Raw genomic sequence first — 15,134 nt, 5'->3', positions numbered from 1 at the left:
AACACCACCCCAAAAAAGTATCCAGTCATCAAACTTTTTGTATAATAATCATATGATTTTTTTAATATTTTGTTATATCTTACACTTTCAGATACAAATTATCGCAACAGTTGTAACAAAGTGATGGAGCGTGCCAGAGAACATGTGCCATGGTTTGGTATCGAGCAGGAATACACCTTGCTATCACAGGATGGACATCCATTTGGATGGCCTAAAATGGGATACCCAGGACCCCAAGGTTGGTCTTCATGTTTTTCTATATTTACAAGAGAATTAGCCATATTGTTGCCCATGAAATAACCTTCTTGGGCCAAAAATTAGTGCCCAATTTGGCAACTTTACCTCCTGAAATTAACCATGTGTCTTCCCTGGAAAAACTTCTGGTCATATTCTTGGAGAATTGGCTTTAATTGGGAGGCTCAAGCTCTAATGCCCTATCCCTGGGTTTTGTGAGAAACCATATAGAAGCAGCCCAATTTTGCCATTTTGAGCTTGGGCATCACCACCCTCCCAGAACAAGATGATAGAAAATTGAATTATTTGATTTTCTTTGCATGAGAGTATTGATTGGGCTTGTAGCCAGCCTCTGCATTCCGTGGGGTCTGACTTGACAGAATTTTAAGTTTTATCATCCCGATTTTAGGTAAAATATATCTGGTTAAACCCCTGGTATTGATCTATATTCTTGTTATTCAATAGGTCCTTACTACTGCGGTGTTGGAGCAAATAAGGTATATGGCAGAGATGTTGTGGAGGCTCATTATCGTGCATGTCTCTATGCCGGAGTCAAAATCGCTGGATCAAACGCAGAAGTCATGCCTGCGCAATGGGAGTTTCAAGTCGGTCCATGTGAAGGCATACAGATGGGAGATGACCTGTGGATGGCTCGGTATATCTTGCATCGCGTTTCTGAGGATTTTGGTATCCAAGTGACCTTTGACCCCAAACCAATGCCTGGTGATTGGAATGGTGCAGGAGCTCATTGTAATTACAGTACAAAATCAATGAGGGAAGACGGTGGCATTAAGTAAGTATGAATTTTTGCTGAACCATGAAAATGGTATTAGCCTATATAAGTGCATCTTACTTACTTACTTCCTTACTTACCAACTGACTAACCTTTTGGTCTAAAATGGGCATATCACCAACTATATTTATTTTTATATGTCGACTTAAAAAATGCCATTAGAATACATACTAGTATTTGATTCCTGATTCCTTTTTCCATGTCCACTATGCATCTAATCTCCTCTCTGGACCAGATGCATTTTATTTTGTACTGTCCGTATGATGCTGTATCTCGTCAATGGATTGGCAGATTGACTTCAGATTTTCAGCAAAGGTGGGTCATGGACAGTGACTGGCTACTTTTTGGGTGGTGTTCAAGGTCATTTACTGAGGTCATACGTCATTTGAGGTCAACGTATAAATTAAAATTTGGTCTCTTGTGAACAGTTCCAAATCCTACTGCAATCATACTTGGGTCAAAGCTGCAAACTGGATACCCTCATCTATAAGTGGTGTTCAAGGTCAAAGGTCATTTGAGATCAATTTGTAAAATACCATTATTTAGACTTTTGGTTAAAATTTGGTCTCATATGCCACGTTCTGCTTCTGGCAGATGCATGATGGATACCTTCATAAATTGGTGGTGTCCATGGTCACATTCTGGGATCATAGTGTTTATCCCTCTTAGGCCCTTTACAATTGTTTCCTGTTTCCTGCCTGCGTCCAAATTAAAGAATTGCAAAATATTTAATTATTTTATTTTTATTTTGGTTTTTCTCTTTTAAAATAACTTTTAATGATTTCCATTTGCTACTTTCTGACTTTGATCATATCAACTAGAATGATGAATAAACAAAGAACATAATTGTACCATTACTTATGTATAAAATCAAACATAGTTGTAAAATAATTAAATGCATGTTCCTAGTGAAAACGAATTGATGTAGGTTGCGACCACTTGTTTTAAAATAAAGAAAATAAAAGATAATTAATAATTAATAATTAAAAGTCGCCTCATCCCTTGTTTTCAACCATGAAACAGGAAACTAAGACTCAATTGTGAAGGGCCTTAGCAGACTATCTGCATGCACTGTCATCTGATTATATGTATATAGGATATAAATAAACAAACATATTCAGATGGCTATTATTAGCCTGGCCTGGCCAGGTTTTAGCATGAAAAATTGCTGATAATAATTTTACATTTGTTTTATTTAATTTTTCCAGAGTCATTGAAGCGGGTATTGAGGCCCTGAGCAAGAGACATTGGGAGCATCTGAGGATGTATGGTGAAGGAAATGAAAGACGTCTAACTGGTGAACATGAGACTGCTGCTATGGGTGTGTTCTCAGGTGGAGTAGCTAACAGAGGATGTAGCATCAGGATTCCAAGACAGGTTAGTCACCTCTCATTCCTGCATTCCCCCATCCAACCAAGTATGTCGCTAGACCCCTTTATCAAGAGGGGTGGAGAAATAATTATTGCTGGTATTAATGATGCGTCGACACGGTCAGGCATAAAGTGTGAGCTCAAATGGTCCAGGGTCCTGCCTTGTCCCCCTCACAGTGGGGTCCAGTGAGGTACCAGTCATGGGGGCCGGGGGGGGGGAATTTCCAAATTGTCTTTAAAATTTTACCGGGACAAATTTGCAAATAAAGAGCTAAAATGGTCCAAATTGAGGACAATTCTGTCCTAAAATCAGGCCATCAAAGAAAGATCACATTCATTACAACTTCTAGACAATTTTGTCTGGGTATTTCGCGCCAGTGGGGCAAACATGTCTCACCCTCCTTCTCTCGGTCAGTCGGTATACCTCTAGTGGGTCCAGGAGTTAGCTACTAGGTTGACCTTGCCTTGATGACCTTTGACTGCAACCTTATTTTTGACATGTTCCCCTCATTACCCATTTCAACCAAATGTAGATTATAATACTCATCCTCTATCTCTGGTGTGTAATTTGCAAGAATAGAATCAAAACTGAACATTTGATATTTATTTAATTCAAATTTATTATTATTATTATTTTACCAAGTTTGAGCCCCATCGACCATGAGTTCGACCCTGTTGACTCCATGTGACTCTTGTCCCTGGATGCCATAAGCCACAGTTTGTGGCCCTCACAGACTTAGTGCGCGCATAGCGCGAGCATCCGAGTGCGTTCAACCAAAGCGCTTTAGTGCGTTGCTGACTCAACCTCTCTAGATAGTATATCAAAGCGACAGAGCCCGTAAGTAGTGCTAGGATGACCTCTGTGTGAGATCAAATGAATTTTTTAATTTTTGAAGATTCATCGATAATTTATTTTACTGTCCAAAGCCACTCCATCTATTGTTATGCATAGTCATGCTAGAAGTCAATCCATACATGTTGAAATTGACACAATTCAGAGATACACCTTTTGCTTTGAAATTAATTTTCTCTGTCAAATAAAAAAACAATAATTTGTTTTCAGTAATATCAGATAAAAACATACTGCTTTGGCTATACCTTTTTTTTAAAAACAATTCCTGGCGTTAAAATTAGGCATGAAATTGTGTCTTACGGGAAGATTTTTGATTTTTATAAACCTCAACTTAGCCCATGAGATTTTTTTGAGTTTAACCTTTTAGCGTTTCAAACTAACATAGTAATAATCAAGAGAGATTTTTCCCAACTCTATATGGTACATCGTACGGGTCTATATTAGTTTTGTCAGAATATCCATTTTGATTTCACCATTTTTCACTTGCAACTGACAAAATTTTCAACTCAGTACTTCATTTCTTATTTCTATTGTTGCATGCAAAATCCTCCACGTATTGATTTGAATCCATGTTGTAATATTTTTACCCATTTCCGTCCATTCGTACCCATTTCCACCCATTCCTACCCATTTCCATCAATTCCAACCCATTTCCACCCATTCATACTCATTTCCATCCATTCCAACCCATTTCCACCCATTTGTACCCATTTCCACCCATTCCTACCCATTTCCATCCATTCCAACCCATTTCCACCCATTCATACTCATTTCCATCCATTCCAACCCATTTGTACCCATTTCCACCCATTCCTACCCATTTCCACCCATTCCTACCCAGGCTTGGGCGATATTTAGATTAATCGAAAATAATCGATTATTTTTTTTAATCGGGTACTTGATTATTTAAAACACCGTAATCGAAACATCAACATTTAGATTTTATTGAAAATAATCAACTGTTTTTCTAAGCAAACAGATTATTAAAGCAATTTTTTCAACTGATAGGTGGTTTTTGAAATAGTTGCATCTTTATAGGTGATAATTAGCTGAAACTACAACCAGAATAACAAGTAAAACAACTGTTAAGCACATCTTTTCAGCTTAAAATGCACAGCAATGTTTAATAGCGGGATTCTATGCAACAAATGGTGCTCAACCTATTACCGTCACGCGATGTTCAATACATCGAAAATAATTGATTAAAAAAAATATTGATTGTTTTTAACAATCGCCTGAGCCTATTCCTACCCATTTCCACCCATGCCTACCCATTTTCACCCATTCGTACCCATTTCCACCCATTCGTACCCATTTCCATTCATTCCAACCCATTTCCACCCATTCATACCCATGCCTACCCATTTTCACCCATTTGTACCCATTTCCACCCATTCATACCCATTTCCACCCATTCGTACCCATTTCCACCCATTCGTACCCATTTCCACCCATTCGTATTCATTTGTACCCATTTCCATCCATTCAAACCCATTTCCATTCATTTCCAATCCATTTCATAACATACAAATACCCATACATTGAAACATAATTATGTTCAATTTTCATAGATTTGCAATTGTTTATGTTCTGTTTATGCTCAATTTGTTACCAAAAATATCACAATCGCACAAAACAAAGACATATTTTTATGTGTGTATCAACGGGACGCTTAAATGAAAAAAAAAAAAAAAAATTGTCCGGTGACAAGCTTTGTGTATTACAGATAGTACTATTCACAGGCAATAAAATTTTGACAAATTTTAGCTCTTGTTGTCCTCATGTCGAGATGTTCAAGTCATATTTTGATTCATTTCGACCCATTTTCATCCTTTTCAATCCATTCTTATCCCCTTTTCAACCATTTCCATCCTTTTCCACCAACTTCAACTTGTCACAAGATTTACAAATGCCCATATAGGGCCTAGCCTGCACTACACAGTTCAACAGTAGCTATAGCTAACAGTAACACATCTAAATCCACAAAATCTCCACTTCTCACAAAGACTATTATTTTACATAGATGTTAAAATACTTATGAAAATAATTATGAAAGAAAGAATCTTCTTTCTTGTGCATGTGAAAAAAGAGCTCAAAAGAATGTTAATATTTCCATTTTTAGTTCAATTTAATGATCAATGATGCACACACACACACTTAATGTACTTGCATACAAAAATGACTACCAGTGTGTTATCTTCGAGTCAAGATTTTAGTTTTGAGGCACTATTTTTGAGTCTCGATACATGATTTTCGAGTTCAGAGTGATTTTGAGTTTGAGTTTCGAGTGAGGAATTTCAGTATTAGGATTTTTGTGTTTTTAATACAGACTCCAAAATCATCATGGCTGAGGGACTACTTTTCCATGCCAAGTCCATGGTCATGGTTGAACTTTCAGATTATGAAGTCAAGTTTATATCCAGCAATTTGGTATGAGATACCAGCTGTTTAAGATGTCACATATCAAGGGTATTATTTAAATCACAAATTGCACATCAAAATATGAACTGATTTAGCTGAAATGACTGTGTCTGATTTTATGTACATGTATTATATTACAGGGGTCACTCCATATAAAAGTAGGATGCATTCTCATTGATAAAATAATAGAAAAAGGTGGGATTTTTACCCGGGATTTTTAGGGGTCCATTTTAGCTTTATAATGTTTAGGAGCCCCATTTATGGCTATATGGAGAGGATCTCTTTTGTTTGTCAAACTTGCTCGTTATAACATCGCGGATTAATATCAAAATGTGTTATTTTGATAATTTTCTTGTGGCATCTTGCCAGAAGCAGGTCATATCCCTGCCAGAAGCATCACAAATTATTAATTCAAGTCATCTCACAAACCAGACAGCTCAACTAATCTTAACATGGGTCTACTTTTCGGTGTAGTGGTAAAAGCCTAACATTTCCCGCAGATTGCAGATTACGAGCTGATCCAACAATTGAAGCCATTTTGGGGCCATTATTCACTATTTATACTGTACATGTAGACCTAATTAATAAGTTAAAACAAAAAAAGGTACTGGTGTCCAAAACATTAGCGAAGACCACCTGTTGTAATATGCATACCCAGGAGGGTGTTGCCCCTCAGAAGTTGGGAAATTTTGCAAAATGAAGGTCCAATTGAACTTGTAGGAAATTATAGGGTGTACAGATTGTTACACATTATAGGCCTACTAGTATCCCTGCAGTCAGACCACAGACAGATGGAATTTTCTGATGGTTCATCACAGTTTTGGGCAGTTGCATAACTTGCATATTGAGAAGTAAAAAAAAGTTTTGTTATGTCTCAAGAGGGGTCAATAAACTTTCAGGTTCTCTGGAGGGGGAATCAAAAGTTTTGACTCCAAAAAAGTACCCAGCCCCCCCCCCCCTGCCAAAATATTTGCACCCCCTGAGGATAAAATATCAAATTTTGGATGATGTTTGAGGATATAATCTGCATGGGCTCAACCTGAAAAGGAACATACCTACATACAAGAAAACAAAAGTAATAGTCAGAACTAAAACCAACAAATATAGTCCCAATTATTTACTATGAATGCAGCCATAAACCCTTTCAACCATTGATTTCTCAGTGGGGTTATCCAACTTTTGACATTCATTGGAAGCAGGGGATATTGATACTTGAGTATGCACCTCTTAGGTTATTAGGTCAAGTGCGTAATGCTAGTTTCTATGGTGATGACCTTGCCATGCAGATGGGACTTCCCCTTTTAATTTCCCCAAAATTTATTTTCCCAGGGTCTGTGCTAGAAATGCACGTTTATACACTACACTTGAACTTGTAGTTTATTGCACTTGAGTGGCTAGTTATTGCTTTAGGCATTTAAAATTGCTCAGGATTGTACTTCCTTATACAAAAATTCCTGACCTCACAGTATTAAATCCTAACAATAGAACTTATTTAAAGTCTGTATTGTTGTTTCAACTTGCTTGTAAGGGTACATGAAAAGAGCTATATTTATTTTACCACCTTTTAAAACTTTTTATTTCAACATTGAAATTCTAAAAAACTATCAATACTCAACTGAATTTCTTTAATACTGAAGTCAAGGAGAAAACTTCTAATTATACCAGGAGTTGTACCATTTTGTTATTGTACACTTAAACTATAGTGAAGGTATATCCCTATATCATGTATATGGAATCAATCATTATCATTGGAATGCTACACTCCAGCAATGCAGCAATGTTAAAGCATTAAGCACGAAAGGCAAGACCATTCTCAACTTGCCTGGGTTGGAGCTGTTGGAAAATATTAACTACATTTTTTAATACTAGGCATTATCTCTCACAAAATATCCATGGGCACTCATCATTTTGCAGTTTTGCAGTACATATTATAAAAGCCATTCCTATATATTGAGAAAATTTTATGAACTTACAAATCATTATAACTCCCTTGTCAGAATCTCACTGGAATAGGTCAGTACCCAGGGAGGGAGCTCAGAGGTTCATACCCCCTTCCCTTCATGAAGTCTGCAATATCATAGTCCTAATTAGTTTATTTTTGGTTGGGCGCTCACTGCTCATGGAGAGAGAGATAATGTATGCTCTAATTCCTGTTTCAGTGGGAACCCCCTGCCCCACCCAGTGGCCAATAATTTCACATTCACCATAGTACATCTTTCCAGGAGTCCTCTCTAAACCACCCTAATATTAACCCTAACATGGACCCTGGTTTTTTGCTATTGGAAGGTAGATATTAAGGAACGAAAAAGGAGAGAAGATGAACAAATATTTCACTTGGCACCCCTCGGGTGGCACGCACGCACACACAATCACCCACCTCATGCAGGCTGGCCTGGCCAGCGATTTCGTGAGCATATATTACTTAGGGTGATTGCGTCATCACATCACGAGGAATGCATGCACAGGCAGTGGTTTTCTTTGTAAGAGTTTATAGTGTTAGGGTTAATATGGTACCATATTATAAAGACCTTGTTTTGTATTCAAGTTTACAAATTTTATGGTACCACAAGACCTACCTTGTTTTGAAAGATTACAAAATATTTCATGGTACATGTTACCAGACCTTTTTATGTAAGCTAAAAAAATTCCTGGCACTATTGGTCATGGTCATTACTCTGGTCATTGTAATATAACAGATTTTGACAAAACCAATAGATAGGGGTCAATTACTGCCTGCTTGGATCATAATAACATTGACCTTGCGTCCTTGCCAGTCCATGGCTATTTGTTATGAAATAAGACACTGCTTTCAAGGCCCTACAGCTGCCATGCCAGGAATTGGGCCATTGTTTTAATTCATTTATGTTACCTACATGTATAAAGTCAATAGTTATACACACATGTTGAAATGGGTTTTTTTTAATTTGCTACAAAATACTTTGCACAAATATACAAAAATGACTTTGTAAAACTGTTCACTCCAGGACAAAAAGTAACATTTGTTAAAATCAGACCTGTCTGTAGCCAGGTTTGTTTTTGCTGAGAAATGGTATATCCACCAGAGTGGTGTCAAATGCCTGTAAATGTAATGAAAGAGAAAAATATAAAGAATATAATACAAAAACACTGGGGTTCCACTCCTAATAGTTGTGGTCCATTTTGATCTTCAAAATCATCAGAAGTCGCCCAATTAGGTTACTAATCAAGGTTTTGGCAACTTTCTAGATATACTTGAACTTGTCACTATAAACAATGCCTTCAGTATATTAGATTTCCCATACCATGATACTGTAGGCCTAGAGTATACCCATAAATCCGACACAACCATGGACAGACTGCACATGTCTACATGGTAGGCTATGTACTGTATAATTACATGCCTTATCAGAAAGTTTGTAGTAGTTGTGATAAATTGTATACAAAAAGTTTGAAAACAGACAATTTCTTAGACAGTAAAAAGTAATAAAGCTTAGGGGCTGTGCAATAATTATGAGCCCTGGGGAGGGTAAAATTGGGGGCAAGAAATTTTTGGCGAGACGAAGGGGGGGGCAAGCAATTTTGGCAAGCCGAGAGGGGGGGGCAAGCGATTTTTGGCACGATTCACGGGCACCTTTTAATAAAATGCTTTAAAAGGCTTAGGAAACGGTGCGGAAACGCTTAAATATGCAAATTTTCCTGTTTCGCGCGCCATAACATACATCTAGACCATTTAAAGTTTGGAATTTGGGATCCCAAAAATTTGGCATGTTCAAGGGGGGGCAAAGAATTTTTGGCGGGCCGAGAGGGGGGACAGCGATTTTGGCGGGCCGAGAGGGGGGGGCAAGCGATTTTTGGCGAGCTGTTCGGGCTGATAATTATTGCACAGCCCCTTATTATTAATTGTTATTTTTTTATATTCATTCTTTGTTCAACTAGGTTGCTGAAGATGGATATGGCTACATGGAGGATAGAAGACCATCAGCTTCCTGTGATCCCTACCGTGTTACTGAGGCTATGGTTCGCACCACAGTCCTGGATGATTGGGATATCTAGCAAATTTTATGCTCTGATTGCCTGTCGTAATATTCACTGAAATGTACATAGTACCTGTTTACTGTATGTAGTGAGCCTCAGTGGAAATTATCAAAGAAGAAAGAAAATTGTTCACAACATGTAGCATTTATGTACTTCTTGATTAATTGTAACTTTCAGAAATTGTCTCTGGTGCTCCTCATTGAGAACATCAGTTTTAAATCAAATCATTACAATGTGTATTTTTTCCAGCAATTATGAACAATAAATTGAGGATATATTTATTGTTACATCCGGTGTGTAGCTTTAAATTCAGTATTAGTAAATCAGTGTATTTTTTATCCAAGTTGAAAATTCCAATTATACGCACAAATTTTAATTCCAGTACACACAAAATAAGATTGAAACATCAAAGAAACAATTTTAATACTAATTTTATAGTTAATTATATAATTAATTATATTAATTGTTAATTATTTTGTCTATTTTTAAATATTGTTTCTCATTGATGTAAGTATACTCTGGAGCACTTTCCTAGATGAGAGTATTATGTTTCTTTAATGTTGTGAAATATCACTTGTACTTCATTATGTAATATATAGTCCTATAGTAAATAGTACCAACAATATAACCATTGTATATTTTTATATCAAAATGCATAAATACAGGCTCTTGGAAATTGCCAATTCAATACAGGTAAAAGAAACATTAATGTATAAGGAATGTATCATTCAATAACACATACCCATTGCCATGTTAATAGTCATTGCACAAATTACAGCCATAGGCCTCTCTATACTTGCAGACAACACGGGTCAATGAAGTATGTCATGTAGCAGAGAGAAGCTGTTTGGATTTGAAGCGGGTATGTTTGATTTCAGGCATATTGAGTATCCAAGAAAGATTCTTCTGTTTTTAAATGTTTATAAGGACAATGGCTTAAATAGGGCACTTTCATATCCACAGCCCACCCCCACTTAGTCCAAAAAAATAAATCCCATCAGAAACCTAGGACTACATTATGTTTGTGTACCTTTCTTGCCGATTGGCAAAGGCATTGTCCAATTTGTATTTCCTGTCTGACAAATTCAATGTCCTAATCACCTGAAATGTTCGACTTTATCATGGGTACCACAGAACCTTCGTTTTAAGTATCTGTGTTTGAACCAGGCCCGTACGCGGGGGGTGCGACCGCACCTCCCCAAATTTGCAAAAAGTAAACAATTAGTCTCAAAATTTCAAGCGTAGAAGAGTCAAAAAAATCAGGTTTTTATGCTTTTTGGTCAAAAAGGTCCAAATTTGGGGAAAAGTCCACTTTTCACAAAATTGCCCCCCCTTGGAAAAAAAAGTCCACTTTTTCAAAATCAGCGACCCCCAAAAAAAATCCTGTGTATGGGCCTGGTTTGAACCATACCCTTTAAAAAGGATGCTAGAATCACAAAATGCTCCTTTAAACCTGAGAGTGTGCATGATTCTATAGCATGTTATTTTAACACAAATTAATATTTAAATGAGAAATGCATGTGAATTCCACTATTTCAACCAGCCTAATCACAAAGCTCCCATGCCATAAGGCACAGGTCTTGTAAACCTGAAGTTCTGGGTTCAGTTCACTCTTTCTACTTGTCTCCTTTATTATTTGCAACGGCGAACCTGGTAAAAAATTGTGTTTATTTATATTAAATTCCTGTCAATCATGCCACTGTTCTCTATGTTCCAGGTAAAATCCCCGCCAAGTCCAGATTTTTTTGCTCTAAAACTTAATTATGTCAGTTTGTCTTGGAGCTACATGAAAGTCATTTACATAATTTCTTGGTCTTGCATCATATATTTCCGATACTAACATATTATTTGCATCTCCTGCTAGGCGAACATTACAGACTACCTCATTCTTCAATTAGTATTCTATGAATTACAAGAAAATGCAAACCACTCAAGAATCATATGTTATAATAATATTGTTATAATTCTCTTCTATTCGTAGTGTAGTTTGATCACTGATTATATAAATGCAAAAGCAATGTATCATCTTTCCGAAAATTGCCTATTGATTTTCAAATGATACATTGCTCATGTACCATGACCTACCTCATGAGTCAACAATGCACAAGCTTTGTAAACCGATAAAAAAAACCTGTTTTACAGTGGTACAGACTTTTCAAGTAGGGTCTGTCATTTTGTGCAGCAAAAAAAAATTGTTGCTGAAGTGTTTTTTTGGGTTTTTTTGGAGGGGGTGTTTTTAATTTGTAAATACTCCCATGTACTTTTATAGACCATGGCAGTTTTTCAGCTCAACATATACAATGAAATAGCATGTATATTTAGGGTAAAGTCTCAAAATGGACTGAAATTAATAAGAGTGAAGAAATTAAAAAAAGAAGAAAAGTGGCATCTCTCAATGAGGCTAGAAAACAAGAAATATCATGGTGGGGCTTTGAATGGGGTGTGTTAACAAAAATATAGAGACCATTCATCAACAGGTAAAGTTCAGCAGCAGTTGTTCATGAGGGTCAATCATTCCATGAAGCATGCAACCATCATTCTGCGCCTGTTTACCACACAATTTTTAAAAGCATTACATGTATAGGCACCAGAGCTGTAATTAAAAAAATAAATACAGCTCCATGATAGGCACATATTGCGTGTGTGTGATTTGTTCAATATATGCGATAGAACAAGTGGCTCTCAAGAATATGCGAGAATTCCCAGGATACAGAGAATTTGCCTGTTCTTAAATGGTCTGTATATTTTTTTGTCTAAGGGTGTATTCCAATCAACCGGGGAACCAGTGGGACACCTGTTGTAGGGTACCGTATGTGTTTTTCCTTGTATCTACTGCGTACTTTTAAATTCCGTATTAAGTAAACATGTAAATACAATTATTGTTATGACTGTATCGCTTTTATAACTTTCTCTGTAGCACTAGTACTATGTATTTTGTCTGTGTAGCAAGTTAAGTGTAATGCAATCCAACCCCACTTATCCCACCATGATGGGACCAAGAGTTGGCCAGATAAGTACAAAATCCTGTGATTTATGTATGTTCAAAGTCTTGACATTGCAACAACATTATATGGGGTAATAACACTGAAAAGATGGGAGTATAACACTGTGTTCTATAGATGAGGTGACCTCAATGTTTATCAACAAAGGCAAGGGACTGGTATATCGATATGCTTGAGTGAACCCCATGCAACCACTACACTGTTCAATAGCCTTATTGTGATGTGGCGGGAGTTTTAAAAACATGAGCCCTGAGCATAACATGATGCGCACGCATACTGCCAGGCAAAAAACAATGGAAATTGTGATGATGCGTACGTATATTGCCAGGCATTGACGTCAGAAGTCAACTCATCTTCTCCCAATGCTTCAAAAAATTGAAATAAGGTGTCCTAGTATTGAAAAACATGGTTTCATTTGAAAACATTTAAGCTAGATTCTGACTGATATTCATATAAACTCCTCAACAAAAGTTTGGAAAGTTTTTTCAAGCATCTGCATCTCCAATTATTTGTGAAATATTCATATCGTGTTGCATATCACTGGATAGCTACAATACTCCCATTTACAATGACACCCCATTTGAAACAATAACATTTTTCACGGCTGAGTACACGCCTTTGTGAATGTAGTGGGGTCTCAAACAGAATTTGCCAAATTGACCATTATTCTGTGCTCAAACAACGCTAGCCACTAACCTGTCAAAAACCACAGGCAGCCACAATAGTCAGACACCTTCTCCTGGTGCTGCTCACCGACCTGGTTACACATTACTGTGCGATGACATTCCATTTTTCAACAAGGATTCGTCGCAGGTCATTCAATGTGGTTGCATATGGGCTTCTCTGACACGAACAGCACGATCAAGCTGGTCCCACAAGTATTCAATCGGGTTGAGGTCTGGCCCCGGTCTGGCCTGATGGCAGGCCATTTTGACTCAACTCCCATATTCTGTAGGTAGTCGTTGACTACCGTGGCTATGTGGGCGAGCGGTGTCATTTTGGAGGATTGCATTAGGTCTCAGAGTGTGAAGTTATGGGATTGCAGCTTGCACAGAATAATGGTCAATTTGGCAAATTCTTTTTGAGACCCCACTACATTCACAAGGCGTGTACTCAGCCGTGAAAAATGTTATTGTTTCAAATGGGGTGTCATTGTAAAGGGGAGTATTGTAGCTGTCCATTGATATGCAACACGATATGAATATGTCACAAATAATTTAAGATATAGATGCTTGAAAAAACTTTCCAAACTTTTGTTGAGGAGTTTATATAAAAGGGGTCTGGATAAGTGAAGTTGGACTGTACTAGTATACCGCCTATAGGCCTGAATGATAGTAAATAGCTTTTGACACTAATGTCTTGGTAAATGCTTTAACTTTAAAATTATAATAGTGAATATGTAAACTCTATATAATAGTACAAAACTGTAATTTGGAATTGGGCATTATGGAATTCTCTTTGTTTAAAGTCTTAATAGACTGTAGAATTACAAAATTACGGGTTACAAAGTTTTATTTCACATAATATTGACCAAAAACAATATTAAGACCACATTTTGAAAAAAGACGTTTTATCTTCAACAATGTAAATGTTTGTGCTATTTTAGCTCAATAAAGTTATACAATACATTTTGTGCTTACTATGTCTGAGTTTGTCTATTGTGCATACTAGGTGAATGCAGTGGGTGATTCATACTTGGTGGTTGCTTGTAGGAAAGTGGAGATCAGATTCCCAGATTAACACTATCTGTGTTCAGAACACAATCACAATACAAAATCGATGGGTTGCTATAGGCGTGTCTCATCTCATGTTGGATGTCACAGTGGCAAATTCAAATTGTGCGCTTACCTGATGGTAATCCTGTGGGTGTATACACATGCATAGAAGGGCGACTTGTCTGTACGCTGGCAAGGCAACTGTGTGAACACACTGAAGTTACTCTCAACTTGAGACGAGAGAGACTATAGCAGATGTGTGAACCTGTAACTAAGGTAAATGTGGAATGTCTGACCAGCATTCCCAAAGTGTTGCAAATGGATAACTAAATATCAATATCAAGCTACATGCACTTTCTAATTACAGTTTGGGGCATTCCTCTGAACTCACAGACCCATCTATACTGTGGTTCACCTCAAGTTCGGTAGTGACGTCGATGCTTTTTCGCGTTTGCGCCGCAAGAGTGCGGGCAAATTATCTTTGCACGCATGCGTCTACGCTCTGGGTGATTAACTTCATGCGCATGGTTCGATACAGCACACAGCGAAATACGTACCTACGTCACTACCAAACTTGAAGCGAACCACAGTATATCAATACTCACTGCATTTTTTACTAGTTTTGTTTCAAGATGCTTACAACATTTAGTTGCTTATATTCTTGCTGTTAATATGTTTCCTAGAACACAAGTTTTTCAGATAATTCTGCTTTGCACAGATAGAATTTAAATT

General features: G+C 37.2%; 1 protein-coding gene across 1 annotated transcript in view; it reads left to right on the top strand.

Moving 5' to 3' along the window:
* LOC140149046 (glutamine synthetase-like) overlaps positions 1–9,891 on the top strand; it is a 28,307-nt gene extending 18,416 nt beyond the window's left edge. The window contains exons 4-7 of the mRNA XM_072171197.1: positions 92–238; positions 700–1,027; positions 2,236–2,404; positions 9,587–9,891. Coding sequence (XP_072027298.1) covers positions 92–238; positions 700–1,027; positions 2,236–2,404; positions 9,587–9,703 — 761 coding nt within the window. The 3' untranslated portion in view covers positions 9,704–9,891. The remainder of the gene's footprint in view (positions 1–91; positions 239–699; positions 1,028–2,235; positions 2,405–9,586) is intronic.
* The last annotated feature ends 5,243 nt before the right edge of the window (positions 9,892–15,134 follow it).

This window comes from Amphiura filiformis, chromosome 3, assembly GCF_039555335.1.
Source record: "Amphiura filiformis chromosome 3, Afil_fr2py, whole genome shotgun sequence".
NCBI lineage: Eukaryota > Metazoa > Echinodermata > Ophiuroidea > Amphilepidida > Amphiuridae > Amphiura > Amphiura filiformis.
The sequence above is the reverse complement of the archived record's forward strand: the minus strand, read 5'-3'. Positions and strand labels throughout refer to the sequence as shown.